General features: G+C 43.8%; 1 protein-coding gene across 1 annotated transcript in view; it reads left to right on the forward strand.

Annotated features, from left to right (window-relative positions):
* Positions 1 to 21,131, forward strand: part of LMO2 (LIM domain only 2) — a 67,963-nt gene extending 46,832 nt beyond the window's left edge. The window contains exon 3 of the mRNA XM_069623395.1: positions 9,341 to 21,131. Coding sequence (XP_069479496.1) covers positions 9,341 to 9,560 — 220 coding nt within the window. The 3' untranslated portion in view covers positions 9,561 to 21,131. The remainder of the gene's footprint in view (positions 1 to 9,340) is intronic.
* The last annotated feature ends 2,677 nt before the right edge of the window (positions 21,132 to 23,808 follow it).

The following is a 23,808-nucleotide window of genomic DNA, read 5'->3' on the forward strand; positions in this document are numbered from 1 at the left end:
ATTGTTGCACGTCAGATACCCACACACTTTTAACCTGTTATGATCTGCCAGAAGACACCAGACACCAAGGAGTAGGATTGCTGGGTGGACACATGAATACTACGTTTAGGACTCAGTATGCAAATCTGTTTCCTGGATTCCTCCATTTCCCACAAAAGTAAACCTTAACTCACTTGCAGCTGAGTATTGTGCCATCCAAGGCCACCTCTTCTTCAATCACAAACTCGAATACTATCTGAGTCAGAAGCAAGACATCCATCAGAGAGGTTTTCCAGGTTCACCCCGAACAGAAACGACAAAGGTTTAATCCAAATTGAATAAGGGGAATGGTAAGAAAGGCAGACTAATGGACATTAACCACCACCGATGTCTCTGTGGCCAGGCACTTCCAAGGTCAGTTCTTCAAATCTTTTGGACTCAACCCCCATCATCCCCAGCCAGAATAGTCAATGCTGAGTGGTCACGTTAGTCATAGTCTAAAACAACTTGAACGTCACAGGTTGCTGGCCCCTAAATACCAGTAGTCTGGAGATTTTCTGGGACACCATAACAAAGCAAACTGCCATGAATAGGGACAGCAGTGCTTTGCAGAAACATGGGATTCGAAATTGCAACGCACACCCCTTCCATGCTCATCTCCCTTGATAGTGCAGAAGCTGCAACAGGCAGACGGTGTAATAGGTGATCGGCTACTTCTATCCCAGCTGGAGCCAGAGAACATGCCATTACTACTACCTAGCTCCCAATGGGTCTGTATCCGGGGCCTGGTTGCGTGCATTAACACCAGAAATGACTCCCTCTTAACCTTAAAGGATTATGTCCTGGACGCAGGTTCCACTGGCCTAACTGTGTAATGGGAAGTTGGAACCCCAGCGCATTCTCTGCAATGTCCCCATGCCAGTATTGACTAGAAGCCCCCTTCAGTGGATGGGATACACACAATAGACCCCTTTCTAGCGCTTGTCCAGAAGAGTGGTGCAACGTATCAACTCAGACAACGTAGAAACTGAATACACCGACAGCTGAAAGGGCCAGCTGCCTTCAACAGCCACAACTATTTCTATTTCAAGAACACCTCTAGAGTATATTCCCTCACTTGCTGTTTTGCCAAAAGTGATCTCCCAAACACCTGGGCCTTGGATGCTCCTTAGTTAAACTGTATAGAGTGATCTACTTCAATTGTGTAAAGCTGTTACAAGGGCAAAGAAAACGGCAAACAGTTCGAAAAGAAATAGTAAATATGATGCCCTCTTCCCATTCACTTTTGTGTAGGTTGCAGGTTGTCAATTAATTGTGAAGTGCCAGTTAATGCTTCCATTATCCCTGCATTCAGAAAGAACCAATATATATACATAACACCAAAAAGTCCTTCAGTTCCTTTTCTAGATGTGAACTGCGCAATGCAAGACTATCGTATATGTAAAAATAAGTCTGGTGTTCTGATAACAAATTACACTGTCTGTTCTGAAGCACCGTAGATGTTCACATGTACCTGTAAGAATGCTTTCAGCTGCTGCACTGAGGCAGCCCTATTGGACGGCAGGGCTTCCTGTGTAAGGAGAATAAGGCAGCACAAACGAGGAGCAGCTACCCCTTCAAGTATGGTGCTATACTAACCGGAAAGGTGGCTGATCTTCACCGATGGTGCCTTTCCTTGCCCATGTCACGTAGTAAGCCCCGCGGTTCAACATGGTGATATGCAGAGGCGTTACTAGGATGGGGGCTGAGGGGGCTATAGCCCCGGGTCTTTCGGTTGTAGCCCCGGATAGAAGCTCAGGGACTACAACCAAAAGGCTATAACTAGCCCTGAATTCTGCCAGTCCCGACATTAGCTTAGTCCCTTATCTTTTCCAGAGCTAGCAACACGCCTACGCAGGATTGCGGTTAAAGCTTTTTAAAATTATCCTGGCTTTAAAAGCAAAGCAAAAAAGAACACTGTGGTAAGGTTCTTACACAGAACTGAATTTTGAAATAACACAATTATTGACTGGAGCACAGATGTTTAAGCTTTTAACCTCCAAACTCAAACAGAAACATTTGTGAACCACATAATTATAATCAATTTGTAAAAGCCACTACAAGGTCCCAAATATTTTATTAGATAAATGTTATTCTTTCCATTTTGTTGGTATGTATATTTGAACCTAGGTAGCACATCAGTGGATGGTCTCTGATTTCTAAGTGTTTAGGTGTGAGTGAAATTACTGCCAGCAGAACGAAATTCACTTCCAGTGGAGTAATTTTGCTGAAAAGGGTGGCGGGGACATGCTATCTAAATGAAAGCGGCCCCAGACAAATGAGTGGGACAAAATGGTGTGCCACAAATGTTGGGGGAGACACACACCCTTGTCCCCCCTACAATTACGCCCATGTTCACCTCCAATGCCACTTTATCGCTGTGGTGGTTTTTCACCTGCTTTGCCATTTTTAGGTATATTTCTTTTCCTGAAATTTAGTTTTTCCCCCAAAAATGAGTGTATTGTAATGGGCAAATGCCCCTTTGTGGGAAGCATTTATAATTTTGAAAAGTCCTGGGCCAACCTTGGTAGAAATTCTTTAAATTCTTTAAATTCTTTAAACCTCTTTGTTAACCTGTCAGCCAGAGGGTTTTAAGGACATGGGTCATTTAAAGTTGTCTAGTTATATGTGAGGAACCAGGAATAAGACACAGGGAACCTATGGTTTTGGCCATAAACCTTTATTGAAACAAAATGGGGTTGAAAAATGCCTCTCTATCCCTACTCTGAGAGATATTTCCCAATGGAAAACAAAACTAAGGGTCTGTCCGATGTCAAGATGTGCAAAGGGAAATGTTTTTTGCCTTGAGTATTATGCAAATGTTCAAAAAGGAAATGCATAATTCAAACACAAAAGTTCCAGAAGGATAAAGTTCACAGTTACAGAGGATGGTTCATTAACAACACAACTGGTATGCAAAACTACTTCGCTGTTAGTCTTAATCTTGGTAGGATACCTGGTGTACTCTCCTGTCAGGTTTCTTCTCATCGTTAATATATTTAAATACAGTCTTTGTCTATTCCTGATGTATCCTTATCAGGACAGCCTCATGTGATATACTTTATGCACTGTCCAACTTGACCTTGCCTGGTATACTCTCTTGTCAGAACTTTCTTGTATAATCTTACTTGCAACTTGACCTTGCCTGGTATACTCTCTGCCAGAGCATTCTTATATGAATACACTTGCAATTTTAATATGCCTGATATAATATTCTGTCAGGCTTTTCTCATATGAATAAACTTGCAACTTGAATCTGCCTGGTATACTCTCTTGTCAGGGCTTTTCTCGTATGAATACACGTGCGATTTTCTCATAGGTAAATTACAGACACTTATAAACTTGACAGTCTCTTATATTTATTCCGTTCTGTAATTATTGGGTCTCTCGTTCTTTCTCATATGTTTTATGTACTTTTGTTTGTTTGTTTGTTTGTTTGCTTGATATTTATTATGCGTGCCAGAACCAAAGGTATCAGGGCGCATGCAGAAGTAGGAAGTCATACAGCTTGGTACATAGGTTACATAGGTTACAAAGTATCAGAAAAAAAACTCACAGTGCTAGAGAGTATACAATAGTGGAGAATGTTCAGACAGTCTATATACAGGAAAATGTACAATTATTTACAACCATGGTCGTATTCTGCAGGTTCATTTAACATCATTCTCTAGGAGCCATGTGATCAGATTTTGCCTAAATTTGGTAAAGGTTTGGTAAAGGTCCATTCTAAGTGTGGTAGGTAGTGAGTTCCACAATTGGGCTGCTTTGACTGGGAAAATGGTGCCCCCAATGGTGGATAGTTTTCAAGCGAGGCACCTGAAGGCAGTTGGAATTCACTAGTCTCATAGGTCTAATAGATGTTTTTCTAGCAAATCTTTCTATTAGATATTGTGGTGCTTTATTGTTTAGGCATTTATGGATGAGGGATACTGTTTTTAGTCTGATTTTCCCATGTGTGGATAGCCACTTGTACTTCCTTCTTGTTTCAGAAATATGTTCTTTCTTAGAGATGCTAAGTGCGGCTCTAAGGGCATTGTTTTGGAGTATCTGTATTTTGTTGATAATGAGTTTTCTTGCTCCAATATATAGGGCATTGCAGTAATCTAGCTTGGATATAATGAGGGCTCTGGCTAGGATCATGCAACTGTTGGGTGAGAGGAATTGTTTGCCAGCTCTAATTAATTTGCATGTATATGCTGTAGAGGAGGCTAGGGTGTTTACCTGTTTAGTTAATGTTAGGGTGGAGTCTAAGTAAAAGCCTAAGGTTTTTACTTCCTTGGCAACCTTAATAAGGTTCCCATCGATGATGAAAGATGAGTATTCTGTGCCAAGTCTGGTGAGAAGAGAAGAGGTTCCCAGGATGAGAAGCTCTATTTTATCATTTTTCATACAGAGGCCGTGAGTGGCCATCGATGCCTGAACGATTCTGTAAATTATATTCACTGATGCTAAATCCTTGCTGTAGTCCCCCGTAAGAGGTGGGAGGATCTGGGTATCGTCTGCATAATTAGTGTAGGTGATAACAAGATGGTCCAGATCATCAAACAGGGGCTTGGTGAAGATATTATACAGGGTTGGAGAAACACAGGAGCCCTGGGGCACCCCGCAAGTGATAGGGGTAGGGTCCACAGCTGCAGATGGCGAGAAGACCCTCATGGTTCGGTCGCTGAGGAAAGATTGTATCCACGCTATTACGTGACTAGAGAAATGAGCAGCTGAGTCCAAGTGGCTACATAAAACGTTGTGATCCACTAGGTCGAATGCCGCCGACAGGTCAAGGAGGAGGAGTAATGTGGGTTTTCCATTGTCTCTTAAGTTGTCTATTTGGGCTTAAAGATCAATGAGTGCTGTTTCTGTGCCATGTAATGGTCGGAAACCAGATTGTCGAGAGCCTAATAGGATTTGGATGTAAGCAACCTTGTATAAAATCTTCATCAGGAATGGCACAGTGGTGATCAGCCTGTAGTTGGTCAGTATTGCGGGGTCGAGCGTTTGCTTCTTAAGGAGTGGGAGTACCCATGATTCCTTAAGGTTGCTCGGTATCGTGCCGGATGTAAAGAAAGCATTGATGAGTTTGGTGATGAACGGTGCTAGATCCCTAGCGGCGTCCTTTATCGGTTGTGCTGGGCATTGGTCGCCCTTGCAGTTAGATGGTTTGAGACCCAATATAACTTTCTCGGCCTCTATAATGGAGACTTTGGAGAAGTGAAATTGGGTGATAGGTTTAATTTTCAATGGTGTTGTTTTGTTGGATGGGGTTGTATCCGTTAGTGACTCTTTCTTTAGTGCTATTTTGTTTTCAAGGTTCAAAACCTTGTTGGCTAGCGCTTGCTGGATATCGGAGCACCATGTTTTGTCTTTGACACAGTTGTCTCGGAATGTGGTAGGATTTTCTAATTCTTTTAAGATACTGAAGAGCTCCTTCATGCTAGAATTTGCTTGCGTAATTCTATTGTTGTAAGTTTCTTGTTTGGCCAAGAGGATATCCTTCTTGTATTGGGAAGATATATAAATTAGCTTTGATTTGTTTTCTGCGGTGGGATGAAGTTTAAGGCGGTTTCGCATTTTATTTTGTCTAGCGTTACATTTTTTAGATGAAGAGTAAACCAATTGTTTAGGTGGCTTTTGGGTTTGCTGTTTATAAGTTTTAACAGGGCAATATTATCAAGAGTTTTGTTCATGACTTTATTATTTTCTTCAACTAAGAAGCTAGGATCCATATTGTTAGGTAGGGAGATACGCTTGGGCAAGATGCAATGGAGTAGTTTGTCTATTGTGATATTTTTCTTGTTTCTAGTAAGTATAGGTGGGCGCAAGGTGGCTATGAAGTAGGTCTTTTAGTTGCTAGTATAAAAGATATCAGATAATGGTCCGTCCATATTTGGGGAGAAATGGCAGAGATAGAGACATTACAGTTATGATCTGCAACACAATCGAGAATTCTCCCTTTGTTATGAATTGGTTCATTCAGTCTTTGGGTGAAGCCGAGTTCTGTCAGGGTGTTGGCCGCTGCAGTGGCTTGTTGGTCGTGGGTGTTATTAAAGCCTATGTTAAGATCTCCTAACAATAATGTTTGGGAGGTATCCTTTAGATTTTCTGAGAAAATCGTGGAAAGATCTTCCATAAAGGTATTAATGGGACCAGGGGGTCTGTATATAAGATGGATGTTCAGCGTTTGAGAGTTGGCTGTGGGTATTTTAATTGACATAGCTTCACATGATTTGAAAGTATGCAAGGAGGATATTCTCATGCAGAGATTAGCTTTGGCAATGATAGCTAGTCCTCCGCCTCAAGCTTCACATCCATCCACTCTAAGGATAGTGTATTCATTTGGTATGCCTAAGGTCAGCGCAGGGCCTGCTGCTCATGAAGCCAAGATTCTGTGACAGCTATAAAGTCGTAGTCTTCTGTTAGACTTCGGCTATTCCTGTAGCATGGGCAACTAAAGATCTAGCGTTTATTAAAGCTCTTTTGAGGTTAGGTGTAGGCTTATCTGGAGGAGGTAGGGTAGTACTGTCTGGAACTACTGAACAGTGGGTACTAATTCTTTTTGTGTGGGGCTTGTTGTTACTACTGTTAGTATTAGGGCTAGATGCGTATTTGTGAGATGCTTTACTTTGGAGGTTAAAGTTGACCTCGTATCTGATAAGTGGGTCAAATATTCTGGGTAGTCGTGCCCGGAGACTGGAGTTTCTGAGCACAGTGTTGCAAGGGGTCGTTTGGGACGGTGAGTTGGACTTGTGCAAAGGAAGTTTAGGAGGCAGGGTATAATTGTCCAATGTATCTGCTATCCCCGTTAGTGTAGCCATAGTGTAGAGTACCATTAGCGTAAGTAGGGCACCCAGGTAGACTAAGTTAGACAGTGTAGGGTACATAATGTATGACTGTAGTATACAATGTGAGGATGAGATGGGTCAGCTATAAGTGTTGCCTTTGTATGGAGTGCGACTACTTGCTATCAGGTAGCCAGCGTCATTCGCTAGTAGGGTAGTCCAGTAGGGGCAAGAGTAGTATGCTGCTCAGTAGTAGGTAAGTATTATCGTAAATATCATTTAGTTATAACATTATTCTGGGGATAGTATACCTAGGGGCTAGAGAACTATACAAAACTACTAGCTGTTCCAAGTAGTATAGGCAGCTATACCTCCTATGCAATTTGATGAATTGTATACTAGAATATTAGAAAGTAGGCAAATCCTATGTGCAGTAAAAACAAATGGAGGGCACAGATATGCAAAGCCTAGCATCGAATTTAGCAAATAGGACAGTTCCGATATGTATTAGGAGTAGTTAAGGCACAAATGTACAGACGCCTAGATTCGAAAATAAACAAATAAGGCAGTTTCTAAAAGCAATGGGCTATTACCAATGATAACATTGCAAAATGTGCAAAAGCCTAAGTTTATGATTTGGCAAGAGGGGCAGATTCAAAATGCAGTGAGCAGGCATTAATGTTAGCACACGAGTGAAGTCTGTACACACTAAACGTCAGACACAAGTTGTCAGCCTGATAAGCAAAAGTGCAGTTGCTGCGACCTAAACAGTGAAACAGGCAGGAATTATGCGCTATTTTGACCAGAGCAATATATAGTAGGGAACAAGTTGGAAAGACGGTAATATAACTCAAGAAATAAGGTCTATATTATTACATGCACGTACATTTGAGTGATCGGTTCAATAAGAAATATACATCCGTGTACACGTGTTCAATGGAAACTCTACATATAAAAGTCTTACGGTCTGATAGTGTTCCACAGAGTTTCGGACGCCCATGATGAAGACCCGTTAGGGAAGGTGGCGAGAAGCTGGATTACTTTGATAATAAGGGGCGGCACCGGCACACTCGGTGCAAACAGGGGTAAACAGGGGCCTTATGTGGGCCTTAGTGGGGCCGCCGGCATTTCCGCCTGCCGGCGGATGTTGGCTGAAGATAATTGGGCTAGTTACGTAGCAACAAGGCAACAGCCTCGCTTTGGCGCAGCGCTGCGCTCGGCATCCTGGAGTCAGGCAATGAGGGTCAGGAAGAGATTCCTATGCTCAAATTAGCCAAAATGATACTATATCCGAGGCGGCCAATGTGTGTGCAGTGTGGTGGAGCCTTACCCAATGGAATGCTCAGCACAAATCAGCGGGGCCTCGTGGATGGCGTCGGTCACAGCACGAGGGGGAAGGCAGGGCCGCGTGGGAGGAGTTTGTTTGCCCTCGAGGGGGTTGCCGAAATGCTTCCCTTCGGTGGACTCATTGGCTCTGTGGTGTGTGTTGGTTCTCCCACTGATGACTTGTATACAGAGTATGGGAAAGTATTCTCAATAACCTTCATAGGTGGGTGAGAGGAGTTATGACAATATGTCATTAAGTTATGGGGAATGGATAGGGTATCCCTAAAGGAAAAAGGGGGATACCATGTCTCGTTCGATGATGTTGTGTCACTCCCCTGAGGGTTTCCTCCCTCATGTGATCCTCCGCATATAGCCACCCCAAGGGTCAGGATCAGGTAGCAGCTGCCATCCCCTGGCCACATGGGGAGAGGTCACTGCTGGAAAGGAGATGACACCATCAGATTCATCACATATATTAGTAGTGAGAAGTGAGAGAAATATGTGGCCTGTGATTGCACTTCTTCAGGTAGTTGAAGGAAATTGTGCATTTCACAGTACCAAAATGGATACTATGGCATACCAGAAAGAAGAGACGGATACAGAGACATAGTGTAACCTCAAAATTATATTTAACGTACAAGACAATGCCTAGACCTTACAATTAACAAGCCCCCAACTGCAGGGCCGCTCGTTCATTTAATGGCCAATTGTAAAATTAGAAAGCCATCAAGACGAAGACGATTTTCTAACCAAGTCTGCTGAAACATTATTAAATCATGACTTCCAAAAACAAAATCCTGCATGTCTCCTGTAGGAAAGGAGGCAGAGCCCTGTGTCTTCCAGTCCAGCACCCTCAAAGGGCTCCTTATTAAAGCTCATTTTGACATGTCCTGAGCTTCTCAACCAGATGGCTAATTATATTGGGCAGCATATTCCATATTTTGTTTTTTGAATCTATGGGGGTGTGACTACCTGGGAACTCTTTTGCTGGGAGTCCAGAGTCTAGATGTACCGTGTCTCATTGTGCATATAGAGCTGAATAGGTTAATCACACATGGTGAACAGAGATATGCATTTAGTTTTCCCATCGTCTATGGTTTGTTTATAAGTGTGCATTCTTTGTGTGAACACTACATTCATCTTGGGTGAAGCCATGGGAATAAATGACACAGCGGCGTCTGAATTGTCCTCCATTGTGTTTACTGTCTTTTTCTTTCTCCTAGGCTTTTTGGTCAGGATGGCCTGTGTGCCTCTTGTGATAAGCGGATCCGGGCTTACGAGATGACAATGCGGGTGAAGGACAAGGTATACCACCTTGAGTGCTTCAAGTGTGCAGCCTGCCAGAAACATTTCTGTGTTGGCGACAGATACTTGCTCATAAACTCAGACATTGTCTGTGAGCAGGACATTTTTGAATGGACCAAAATCAATGGGATGATGTAGACCTGGACTGTCGGCCGTTTTGACAAATGCGTTTTTGGGTTCAGGTCGACACACACATACAGTGGCCAAGATAAACAGCCACATGAGCTGCAACTCTGAACAAAATCAAAATACGAACAGAACTAAAATAAGTGATTACCTGAGTCAGTCCAGTGTGGACCAGCAAAAGGGAATTTGATTGGAAATGAACCTAAGAAAAAGCGAGTTGAACGGAAGACTGTACATTACAAAATTATTCTATGATTAAAGCCTTCAAGTTGCCTGAGAGAAGTTTTATGAGGAACTACGAATGGGCATGTATGTTTGTAAAATTGTGATATAACAATAATCAAAATGTAATATATTAAATATTACATAGTATATAAAACACATGTATATTTCTTTGTTTTTCGTCTGCAGAACAGTATGATGCAATATGTCTTAATCAACACATGCACACCACGTAGCAGGTTACATTTCACTACAGATCTTGGACCTATAATGCAATCAAGCGATTTTATTGACATAATAATAATTCAGACGGTTCCATGTGAAACATCATCTCCATATTTTTTTACTTCATTTTCTTATTGGTTTTTTGTTGTGCCCCAAAATGCAGGGGAGATAGCCTCCCAGATTGTCTCATCCAAACCTCCCATCCTGCATTTTTGGGCAAAAGATGTGGTAAAGAAAAGCACAGAAAACAAATCTGTGGTGACATTTCTGCAGTACAAATACTGGAAACCAATTCAAACCGCTTATGAGATTGAAAATTCTTTAGTATTGTTTATATAATATGTAGAACGACAATTCAAGGTCCAGATTGGTTGCAATCAGTATTTCCCATGAATATGATAGCATTTCTTGACATTTTAAAACACTGCATTCTATTGATCCATTGTCACATTATTCCCAAAAACAAAAAAGAGACACAGCAAAAAGGTTGACGGCAAGAATAACAAAATAGTATACTCATCTTTATTCCATTCTGGTCATGGTGACAGCCCTCGACGGTATACTCCATCCAGTGTCTTTTTCCCACTTCAAAAGCTCTCTTACAGCTCCAAATGCAGGACAGGAGCTCCCTACTTTGTTTGGATAAACTTCCTGCAATGGTTTTTTGAAAAGTAGTGATTCATAATCCATAATCCATGATCCACAATGTATATAAGGGATCAGTGGTGGCTGGTGATTTTTTTTATTGGATGGTCGTAAATGTTTCCCCCAAATATGGGGAAGCCTGAACCAACCAATGGATGTGCTGGTGGGCTCCCTCCAACCCCCGAGAATGTTTTTTAAAATAATGGGTTAAAATTTTGCATTATACAGCACGCCTTTTTTGGAAAATAGGGTTATAAACACTGTTTGCAGTTGCTTTTGTTGGGTAACTCATGAAGAAATCCAATATTTTCAATATATTCAAGTCATGAACAGTGCATTTTATGATTCATATACATGACAAACATTACATACCTGTAATCGTCTTTCTGATGCTTGTATCTGCTTAGATTCACATGATATCCCCTATTGCAAATCCACTCCCAGGATGGGATTTAAACATTGTTTTATAAGAACATGGTGGTCCTAAGAACACAACCACATTTTGTGTCAAAGTTAATTTCCAAATTCCATATCAGTCAATCTATTAACTGCCAGTGTTTTTTTCAAGACCCACAAAACTCTGGTGAATGAGCTCTCCATACACTAGATGTTAGGAGAGCAGTCATGTAATACCTCAACAAACCTAAACCAATCAGAAAAACGGACTAGTTTTTTGTTTCCTTAGCTGCCAAAAGAGAAGGGGACCCTGTGTCAAAGGCAGCCAATTCTAAATGGATAGTAACATTCATACAGCAATGTTACAAGTTATCCTACAAAGAACTCCCATTTACACCTAGAGCACACTCTACACATATTACAGGTGGCATATTGGCCTTGATTGCAAATGTTCCTTTAGATGCTATCTGTAGAGTACAGTTCATACTTTCACTCAGCATTACTGTGTGGATGCACAAGCAAGGAGTGGCTCCCAGGTGTGACAGACATTTGTTTGCCCACCTCCTTCTCCTGCTCGCTAGCCTATGCAAAGCATGTGATACTAAGCAGATCCACAAGCCTCAGAAGACAAACATTAGATACCTGTAATCATCTTTCTGGTGCTTGTATCTGCTTAGACTCACATGCACCCACCCTTCCTCCCCTCATTGGGAGTAGAAGGTACATAGACAATATACATCTCCTCACACCTTTTATCCTTTTACTACACACTTCATACAACCTGCTGTCAGAAATATAGCGATCTGAGGACCTTGACGTGTGAAGGACCATGGGTACAGTACATGTCACCATAGGGACAGTATTACATACAGGCCCCATCGCCGGCCCTTTTCAATTTCGAAAACAAGTAATGTAATACTCCATACCAACCACCAGATGTTGGCCTATGAAAGCATGTGATTCTAAGCAGATCCACAAGCCTCGGAAATATATATATATACCAGTATCAACATCATCTGCTGGTTGTGCCCATACATATGGCTGCACCAATATCTGCCAGCATGCCCATGTCAGAACATACTCCAGCCTGCTTTGTGCATAATGACAGTAAAGATACTATAAGAAAAGATGTCCATGCTGGCTCTGCCAATCTATACCTGTATCTCCATATTCGAACATACTCCTATGAAAATATATTCAGACTAGTTGCACCAAAGTAGGCCAGTCTAGCCACATAATAACACTTATTATGTTTGCTTTTCTCTTGATGCCCATTAAATCATGCCACTGTATATCCAGACTGGCCCACCCGTGTAGGCCATTCTTGCCACGTAATAACAAAATGGGCATCAAGAGTAAAGCAAACATTATTCATGTTTGCCTTATTCTTGATGCCAATTAAAACATGCAATATCACGTCTTAGCCTACCCCACTAACCATCATTGTGATGGTGACCCCTTCTACCTCACAGTGAGAGTGAGGTATGTATTCCAGGACATGACATGGCAGTTTCACTCCCCCTCCATCCCAGGGTCTACCTCCTCTGATTGTTCACAGGGAAGGGAGGGGGACCCCTTCCATTCCATATAGAGAATCACAGAGCCTTCCTCTGATTCTGCGCCGGAAAAGGAGGGATACCCCTCCTTTCCCTGTGCACAATCAGAGGCAGGCCCGGTCTCCTGCACAAGTGCATGAATTCATAGACATTCATTCATGCATCCATTTCTCTCATTCAAATATGCATTCATACATCCATTCCTTTCTCATTCAATCACGCTCAGATATAAACACTCACATGCACATATTGTGGCGGATCAGAAGAAGGACGCAAACACTCTGAGGACATTTGTAACATGTTTTTATTAAAGAATAAAAGAATGCCCCTCTTTCCCTATCACTATGGAGATTCCCTACCTATTTTACAAACTAAGGTGCTCCTCAGTCATGGATAAATGTCCAAAGAAAACAGCCCACTGTCCAAAGATAACCTAACTGACCCTACCACTTTGATAATCAACCAAGGTCAGGAGAATGACTCCCGTCTCCTGTTGGTTGTGCGGCTGCACTTGTCTTCTCTTCTTTCTCTTTTCCTGATTAGTAGGCAATTCTCAAATAGTCTCTCGTGATCCCTTGTCTTCGTTGTTATAACTCCCTGATGGGGTGGATAGTATTTCTATCTCCTTTTATGAATGGTTGCTTGGTTCTGATCGGAAACCTTTTCTCTTTCCTATAGGATTCTGAGATTGCTGATGTAGTGTCTTTTCCTCTGGGACTTTGGATTTCTATACAGATGTGATTCAACTTTTCCTTTTCAGGACTTCGTTGTAAACAGTCTATCCTAGGGACCCCTTGGGTCTCTGGAGCACAATTATTTCTCTCTATTGTGTTCCAATTTGTGCTTCCTAGACTCTGAGTTATGGTCCCTTTTTTGCAAGGTAGCAATGTCCCTGTTTCGTTTCTCTCCCTCTGTGTAGTGTGATGATTCCTTGGATGTCATCACTTCTTCCCGAGTGGGAGCCCCACCCCATGAGACCAGGGAGGTGAGGCCACTACCCGATAGTCGCCCTCGTACTCAGCTGGAGGATCTCATACGTAGAGGGCCTCCCTCGAGGAGCAATGAGCAGGAAAGCTGTGCAATGCAGGTTGGGGCTGTAGACCGGTACGCCTACCAGAAAGACGGGTAAACCTTGAAAGCTAGCGGAGTGCAGAGAGCAGTGGGAACCTGAGAAACCCTCCCTGGTGGAATCACGAGCAAGGAAGTGGTTCCGCAGAGCACCAGGAATAAGTCATTGAGAGCGCAAGGAAGGAGGGAATCGAGATGTCCCTCTTTAGGAACAGGATGGAAACCTAGCCAGGAGAAGGACCGGATACAAGATGAACTTGGTTGGTGCATGCAAGCCATAACGTGCATGCGGAAGGAAGAGGCCAGCTGTGGGAACACTGCAGTCCGCAAGAAAGCCTGAGAAGCCAGGGGAAGACCAAAGCAAAAGCTCAGAAAGCCCCAGACCAACCAGAGGAAGACAGCAAGAATCCTAAAGGTTTCTTGGTTGCTGGGAAGTTTGGCAAGGGCACAAGGAAGCTGTTGAAAACTGCATAAGTACACAGCAGTACCTGGCAGCAGAGTGAACCAGGCTGCCAAAAATTAGAAGAAGTTCTTGTCAGTCATCTTCTTCGTGGCAGTACTTGCCAGGAAAGTAAACCAGGTATGCCAAAGTCTGATACTGGCCAGGGGAAAAGAGGCATTCCCCTACGGTCGTGAACTGTTACGGGAAGCCTGAGAAGGGTCAGGGGAAGGAAGACATTCCCCCTACGGTTGTGTACTGTAACAAGAAGCCTGATAAGGGCCAGTGGAAGGGAGTCATTCCCCCTGGCGTTATAAACTGTGAAAATAAAATCCAAGAAAGTCTGAGAGCAGAGCTAAGGCAGTCCAGTGGAAGGGAGTAATTTCCCTGACATTGTGAAAACACAAAGCCAAGTGAAGAGAGAGACCAGGGAAAGGGAGTAATCGCCCCTGGCTGTGTGTGAAGGAAAATACCAAGAGCCTGAAACCTGGAGAAGGGTGTCATTCTCTTGGAAATCGAGTTTACAAGATACCTGGAGAAAGGATGCATTCTCCAGCAACCCAGTAATGACAAGTAACTATGGGCAATAAGTAATTATGATATTTAAGATGCAACTTTACCCTTTTGATATGAACTGAGAACGTTGCTGTTTGTTTGACATTTCAACCTGGAACTTTGTTGTGTATCTTGAAAAGAGACGAGACCTGAGGAAGGAAGCCATTCCCTCAGGACAAAGTCCTACCTACAATTGGAACTGTGGTCCATAGTCCAGAAGAAGGGAGTCATTCCTCTGGATCAAAGGGATCCACTACCTCTTCAGCTTAGTTAAAGTGTAGGCCATAGAAACAGGGTTTTGACACAGGACGGTGGACAAAACATCTGACAAAACTCAGACATCCTGACTGAATTCTTAGTATTTTAGTTGAGGTAGGGAAACCCTTCTTAGAGTTACGGAGAGGTATGTTTTCTGTTTATTTTCTCATACAATTAAAGTGTATGCCAACAAACATGCCACCTGTGTTTGAGTCTGCACCCTTACAGTAGAATCTCGGCTTCTTTTTATCACATTAATACGGTGCCATTTCATTAATGAGATTTTCAGAGTCTCCTCATTTGTACTGGAACGAGTATCTCCAATCATATTATGAGTCCCTTTTCCCTTCCTGGTATTCCCGTTCTCCCCTTTACCTTCAGTCTCGAGGGGGAACATCTCCGGCACGCGCGGGTGTGTGGGGCCTTTGTTGTTCTTTCTCTTCGTTTCGGTGTTTGGTCTCTGTGGCATTCGCTTCGGTGCCTTCCCTTCTCCTTCCCAGTGTCTCAGTATCGTTACTGGTACTCGGCCCGTGAGTCGGTTCCTCTGTGCGGTGGTATCAGCATAGTTATGATATGATATGATATGATATGGTATTTGTAACGCGCCTATACACAAGTGTTTCAAGGCGCGACGAGGCAGGGAGGGAGGGAAACAAGGGGAAGACAGACAAACGATCCTACTAGGCCAGGTGTCATTCAGATCGGGCAAGTGCAGAGGTAAGGGGAAAAGGAGAAAGTGCAGGGGGGGAGGAGCAGGGGGAAAGTGCAGTACACGGTAAGTAGCGTAATAAAATAATAAATAATAAATAAAAGGGCCAGCTGGTGGCAAGTGCGAGGTAAGTGCAGAGCAAGTGCTAGGAAGGGGGCTGTAGGGATACAGTGACAGTCCCACAGTGCAGGGGGAGCCAGGGAGTCAGTGCAAGTGGAGAGTGGCTGGGCCCTGGACCGAGGTTGCTGAGAGTGGCCAAGATGCAGGTTTAGTGCAGAATTTCAGTGGGGAGTTAAGCAGGTTTAGCAGGGGAGAGGGAGAGAGAAGGCAGAAGCGAAGAGGAAGGTTTTGAGCTGCTTCCGGAACCGGAGATGGTTCTCCTCAAGTTTCAGGGAGGCAGGAAGGCTGTTCCAGAGGGAGGCCCCTGCTGCGGAGAGAGATCTACCCCCAGCTCGTTGCTTCGAGAAGCGGCTGACCATGAGGGAGTTGGAGACGGATGAGCGAAGGGCTCGTGAAGGAAGATATTTAGGAAGAGAGAGTTGAAGGTATTTAGGCCCCAGGCCCCAGAAGGCCTTGTGGACAATGCAGAGGGTTTTGAACTTAATCCTCGCAGCCACTGGGAGCCAGTGAAGAGATTTCAGTCCTGGAGAGATACGGTCCCTGGGCTTGAGGCCAAGGACAAGTCTCGCAGTTCTGTTCTGGATAAGTTGCAGAGGGCGGAGAGTGGAGGCAGGCAGATTAAGATAGAGGCTGTTACAGTAATCCAGCCTTGAGAGAACCAGGGCTCGGGAGACAGTGAGCTTCTGGGGGAAGGAGAGGAAGGGAAGAATACCTCTGAGGAGGTGCAGCTGGTAGTGTGACTTCTTAGAGACGTCAGATATATGAGGAGAGAAGGAGTTGAGGGGACAGCCTGTGTACCAAATTGACAGCATGGTCATGCCACCACCAAGCTCTCCGTTCCGGTCTTCCCGGCTTCTGCTTAGACACACACTGTTCCTTCAGCATCTCTTGCTCCTCTCTGAAGCAATTCTGTAGCTCATGGGCTTTGTGGCCTACGTTGACTCTGGCATCCTCAAATGTTCTCCATATAAGGGCCTTCCCCTACTTGCGTCTCTCTCGCTCTCTCTCTTTCTCTCTCTCTCTGTGCATTGTCCTCCTCTTTAAGTGTACTAGCAGAGTTATTCAGAATTTCTGACTTATAGAGATAGGATCTATTTCTGTTTTGTAATGGTATAAGTCCATTTTCTCTTTCTCCGAGTTATGGAACTTGTCTTGATTTGGAGTGTTAAATAATTCCATAAAGGCCATCACATGGAGGGCATCAGGGTTTTCCTTGCGGAAACAGGTGTCCTTTTCCCCAAAGTGGGAGCCTCTCCCGTGAGGTCCCACTTGCTTCGACCCCTTAGGAGGGTTTTATGTAGCGGGCTCACCTCCCTAGCCTAGGAGAGGGGGGATTCCCCTTGGGGAGAAGGGATGAATCCCCTTGATTTGTCACAGCATACAAACATACATACATATATACATACACAAGCCAAAAACATTGTTATCATCTGCTGCCCCGGTCCTGATGCCATCTTCCACAGAGACCCTCCGGCTCCTGCAACATTAACAGGAAACAGGAAGCAGAGAGAGCTTCCTGGTTCCTGAGGGCATGCGCAGGAGACCAGAGTGTCTCCTGAATGGCACCCAGGATGGCCTTGATGTACAGGGAGGCACAGGAGTTCCCCCTAGGCACATTTAGACTTCAGTTCCCCAGCCTGCATCTCCAATGGACCATACAAAGCTGGGGAAGCAAAACACCCCCAGCCTTGCATGGCCCATTGGGCATGGTTGCTGGGGACCTTACACTGTCTAAGGGAAACAATGTTTCCCTTTGACAGTTAAAGCCAGCCCAGGAGAACTTCGGAGCGCTTTCCGTAGACTGGCCTCTGTCACCCATTACGGAGGAGCCACTCCTATAAGTGATAAAGTATCTCTTAAGTATACATTATATTGCTAGTCACCAAGGAGCTCCATTTCAAAACAGAGGAACAAGGCCAAAGGCAGAATTCCTTCATAAAGTCACATAACTCTGAGGTGGCTTGCACCCTCATTTTAACATATGGTAGGTGGTATTTTATTCCTTATAAAACATGGCCACAAACTGTTATTCCCTTTAATAAATGGCCTCATGTTTAATCTAATGTGAGATATCTTCCAGTTGTTGACGGATATGATCATTGTAGAATCAGTTTGGATCAAAACCTAATATTTAAGCAATTTAATAAAAATGCATCTAGAACGTTTTGTGCTTTAAAATAAGAAATAATGTGCAGATAGATTATTGCTCCCATGTACCGAACTCCAGCAGTGCACAACATAATCACGCTACCATAAACACTTCCTTTTCAATAGATGTGTGTAAAGTGTCGCAAAAAGCAATTTTAAAAGAACGGAATTTTAAAAGCGTGTAGCAGATTTAATTAAGTGCTTTGGTTACAGCTGAAATTTTGCTTTGTGCTGGCTCAAGCAGCAGGAATTTTGGCATCCCAACTAAAGTGTAATAACTGATTACAGTGCAGTAATGATGTCATTTTCTTATTACATGTCAGTAGTAATGTCCAGACTAGCCTTTAATAAGACATTGTTTACCGTCCATTATAAAGGTATTAAATATAGGCTGTCATATATTTTTGATAAATTATATAGAAAACATCTTTAAATATGGAAAAAAATTGTAAAATAAAAGACATTGGGCCTCATTCCGACTGTGGCGGCCACGGAATGAACGGTGCCGGTAAGGGACCAGCACCGTTCATTCCGGGCCATCACATTACGAGTTCTGCGCGGGTCCCGCTCTGAACGCCTGGCCAGACCAGACGTGCAGAGCTGGACCCGCTAGCAGACCAGGATGCTAACAACGGTCCCGTCATTAATGGGCACGTTGTTAGCATCCTCCCCATTCCCACTGAGCCCTATTGGGGCTGAAATGGGAACGGGGATGGGGATGTACCGGGTCCGGGTCCCGCGAAAAGGGAATTACTGGGCCCTCCAAGGTCGGAATGGCCGGGTAAGTCCCCTTTTGCGGGACCCAGACCCGAGTTTGGGGGTAGCCATGATGCTAAAAACGCCATGGCTACCTCCAAACTCGTAATGAAGCCCATTCTCATTACAAATTGACCGGTGTGGAATTAACGTGCCAGTATTACGGTATCCCGGCAGGTTTCTGCACCGGCCAACTACAAGTTTGCTGGAGGGGTAGAGGAATTACTTCCAGAGGTGGAGGTAATTCCACCACCCTACCTGCAGAAAATAGCCAGTATTATCGGCACCAGTACTGCCGTTGCCAGTAATACCGGCAAATCCCACCATGGAGTCCTGTGGGACTCCATGAAATAGGGATTTACCACCGTCACTGGCACTCTACCGCCGCACTAGGTGTCGGTAACAGTATTAGCATTACCCGGTATTCTGGCGGAATCATCGCCATGATACCGGCAAACTCGTAATGAGGGCCATTTCATTTACATTACATGGAATAATATAGACATATTTATAGAGTATTCTAACGCTTCATTCTTGCCTTTAATTTTATTTTCCAAACTGTATGTCTCCTATGTTTGTTAAACCCTCCCTTCCTTTGATGTATTTCAGTCAATAATGCTTCTTCTTGTGTTGAATCGAGACACTCATCCTTGGCATGACCGTCTGGCACTGTGTCAGTGAGTCAACAAACTATCTTGGTGGGTGTGAGTTCTTTGCATTAGCAGCAAGTCCAGCTGACTCCTCGCAAATACCTGTTTTGAGTCAGGGACATTTCAGGAGCGAACTGCAGGTGCAGGTTGAGAATCGCCAACCACCACAACGACCAAGATGGGCTAAAGATAAGTTCACCTACTTTTAACCCCCGCCAACAGCCAGCCTGTGCGTAGTGTGCATGTGTTTCCTTGGGGAGGTGGGTGGGGCGAGAGAAAGGAAAGTCTGTTCATGCTCCATTTGGCCCAGGGGTGTTGCTAGGTCTGGAAAAGACCCGGGGCTATGCTGATGTCATAACTGTCGGGACTGGGGGCTAGCTAGCCTTTTGGTTGTAGCTCCTGAGATTCTATCCGGGGCTACAACCAAAAGACCAGGGGCTATAGCCCCCTTAGCCCCCCCCCCCCCAGCAACGCCTCTGATTTGGCCTTTAGACGCCTGCACCAGAAGTCACCAGAGGCAGATAAAAGGGAGAGCACGGCTTTTCTACAAGCCAAAGGTGCCTGGGTATACATAAAAGCACGTCGATGCTCATTTACACTGCGCAGAGGTAGTAGGCCAGCGATGGCGACACGTTCCACTGACAAACAGGCATTTTAACATATAATAAATACATACAACCACAAATAGACAGAGCTAGATGGATAGATGCAGATATTCATTTTTCAAGCAAGACATACTATTCCAATACCATACTGCTCAGGAGGAGAACACACAGGACTGGAAATGTGCTTCCCTGGGGCCTTAACTTCACCAGAAACCTATGTGATTGCATGGCAATAATTCATCCGTTTTACCATGAATCCAGGCCATGCTCTGTGATATGTGTAAATATATATGTATATATAAATTGTAGACGAGAAAGACGTATTTATTGCTATTTTATATTATCTGTTATTGTCCTATTCACATCTGAAATCTGTTGTCTCTGTTCATCTGAGTCAGGATACTTGCATTTCTGTTTCATTCCACATCACCTGCAATAAATACCAAGATGTCTCATTAGTAAAACCCATGAATGCATATGTATCGCCTATCCTGTGTAAAGGTCTTCTCATGCAGGTGTAGTCATGCCACTGGACCGTGTATCCTGGATGTTACACAATTTTACATCACCTTCATTTATTTATGCATGTTATGATACACACGGCCGTTTTAGAAAACCAGGAAAATTACCGAAAACTTCCTTTTCTGTCAGGTTCGCATTATGGAGCCTTTTGTGGAAACATTCTGGAATGGCTGCACACAGCAAACCCCAATGGGAGTCACATGCTATCCTAATTTCAGCGGCGCGCAGAAATTGAATGGCTTAATCAATTGCACTTATTAAGCAACTTTGTGCAAGGTCGTCAGGGGGCTACCAGAGGTGAATGGAATTGTAGTAAAGGCCAGTGTACACAGTTGTACAGAGAGAGAGAGAGAGAGAGAGAGAGAGAGAGAGAGAGAGAAAGCCAGTGTACAAAGTTGGAGAGAGAGAGAGAGAGAGAGAGGCCAGTGAACAAAGTTGTATAGAGAGAGAGAGAGAGAGAGAGAGAGAGACTTTATAATAAGGTAACAACATCAAAGGTTGCATAGGAAAATTACAAAATGCATATGCATTTCCCTATAATGTTTAAACCCGTAGATGAATATTCACCAGATTTGGCAGTCGGCTGATTATACCTAATTCCTATTATAAAATTGTGTCACTATTTCAATAATTTAGAGGATGTACATTATGCTTTTGCTGTTTGTAAAGGAAACGTGGACTTTAATAATAAAAACGTTTTATTTAAGAAGTGTTTCCTTAATTGTAGCGTTCAGCATGCATCGTTAGGCGCCCAGCCTTTGCTCAGCATGCCCTCTTTATCTGTAGCTGTGTCCTGCCCAGGCAATGAGCCCCACCCACCTGCGTGCAAAGGGTGGCCGATTCGTTTCTTATCCCATGATTCAAGGCATCATTAGAATACTTGGCACTCTCGCGGTCTGTATCTCTCAGATGCAGCCTGCAGCTCCGCAGCGTGTAAGGTGGGTGCTCCCGGCCAATGCTTATCTGCCTAGAGCACATCCATGCGTTCAGGATAGTCGTGATCCGAGAAGCCTGCTGTGCCACTCCAGATAGGGCCTGCTTTCTTAAATCAGCATCCGGCTCCTTATATTAGAATTACAATTCTTACCGCGGTTGTGATGGGACACTTAACCTAGTGGATGTTAACATCTATATGTTATTAGGCTCTTCTAAGGGAAATCCGGCAGCACCTGTCACTGATACCCACGTCCTGACGGTCACCTTTGCCCAGACTTGGATTTTCTGCCCATTACACCTTTGATGTATCCACGGAGGCAGGGTGGATAGATTAAAGTAAGCTTTATTTAGATTTCAGTCAGCCGGCCCCCGCACTGCAACCGCCTCCATCCAGGGACGTCATTTCACCAAAATGCCAGGGGTAGCGGAAGTGACATCACCCGACCCTTGACCCTCTGATGACATCACAGGAAGTGATGTCATTAGACCCCGCCCCAAAGTGATATAGCGGGTAGCGATGTAACACGACATTTCACCCGTTGACAAAACAGGAAGTGGCATCACATAGCATTGTACACTATGAAAAATATAGTTATGATATCACTATATGATGTACATTCATACAAGAATGGATCGCCATATGTATCATTAAGTTCAGTGTTTATTGGCCCGTATTACCAAATGACTGTGTATGCAAGCAGACGTCCATGACCAAATGATAAGCGTAAGTGATATATAATAACACATCATTAAGCGCTTTATATAGAAAAAATATACACCCAATATCACCGAACCTGTGTTGGTACTCATTTATCGACCTCAGAAGGATGAACGGCTAAGGCTTAGTGAGGCGTTTAAGAACAGACTAAATCAGTGACTCACCCCCTGAAGTGTGCCTGAAATAAACATTTCATGAGGCCAGCAATTACTGTATAGAATTCCAGAAAGACACATTATTTGGTATTCCTATTCTTTCTTATTTAGGGTCAGTGCTGAAAGTGTTAGAAGAAAAATAAGAACAAGTGCCTCAAGTCTTTTTTTTTAAGGGGCCTGAACAAGAAAGCCAGCCACCCCAGAAGTAAAGAGCCACAGCCCAGGAGCTTGCATAACTTAAAAAAAAAAAAAAAAAGAAAAAAAAAAATGTTTTTTTTTTTTTTAGTAGAGGTCGCAAGGGACACCACAGAGGTCGCAAGGGACACCACAGAGGTCGCAGTTGCGACCCCTGGCGACCCCCAAATGACGTCCCTGCCTCCATCCATCACTCAGTCCGTCTCCAACCGTCCAGAACCACACAGCACTTTCAACACAAACATTCTCAGGCAGACGCAGGCGGGGAGCCACGGTTCCATCAAAGAATACTACAACCTTCAATCGAAGCCCATATATGTATAGAATGTAAAAGCGAAACTGCGTGGTATGCCGAGTAAAACAAACGGAGAAACCGCACTTATGTGTTGTAATGTGCACAGGAAAATATACATTAATGGAGATCGCATTGAGATTGTTTGGTTTTAGCCACCAATCGATCTTCAACACTCTCCATGCATGCCAACTAGGTCATGCGGAAGAGCCCCACATAAGGAGAAAGATGCCTTTAGTTGTCGATCGTCGATGAGAAAGTTGAGTCCCTACTCTGCCTTTCGATCATGGCACTTTGCTGAGATTTTTCTCGGATCTTGGCGCGCGGTATGCAAGCACAATTATTATCATGGGAAATGAAGAGAGGACAGAGATGGGATGTAAGGAGGGACACTCAGCCTGTGGGCATTGTTATGCGTTGTAGCCACCCACTGACTGCCAATGGCTATGCTAGTCCCTATAGCATTCCCATCCTGCCCAAACAACACTCCCCTGCATTCAGCTAGCTCTGTGCTTTTAAGTGGGTGGCTTTTATATTTTCCAGCAGTCTTCTGACAGGTAGTGACTTAATTGCAGCTGTAAACCAGCTCCTAGTGTAATGATTATGATGTCTTAACCAAGTGCGCTCAAAAAGCGTGGCCTTGTGCATTTGCCTTTCACTGAACTCCTGTTGAAACAAGCATTGGCAAAGCAACAGTTTTGCATTAAACAGGTATTTTCCAGGTTTTGACATAAAATGCCCAGAATATATATATATATATATATATATATATATATATATATATATATATATATATTTTTCTGAGATGTGTGTTACAAAATGTACCTTTGCAGTTATTCGTAGGAGTATCTGCAGTAATAAGCAGGGGTATGATGGTAAATTGGACCAGTATACGGGTAAACTGGACCGGTGTAAGTCTGGGAGGACAGCAGTCTATCTGAAGGGTGTTACAAATACTCTAACCTTTCCAGAAATCGATATAACTGCACAAGGGCTTTGCTTTCTGGGAGAATATATGTATAAGTAATACATGTTCGCTATCATGGTGTCCCTAAAATCACTTTTTTATGAAAGCAGGGGCGCGCTGTGT

The sequence above is a fragment of the Ambystoma mexicanum genome, chromosome 11 (genome assembly GCF_040938575.1).
Source record: "Ambystoma mexicanum isolate Mex_15411 chromosome 11, UKY_AmexF1_1, whole genome shotgun sequence".
Taxonomy (NCBI): Eukaryota; Metazoa; Chordata; class Amphibia; order Caudata; family Ambystomatidae; genus Ambystoma; species Ambystoma mexicanum.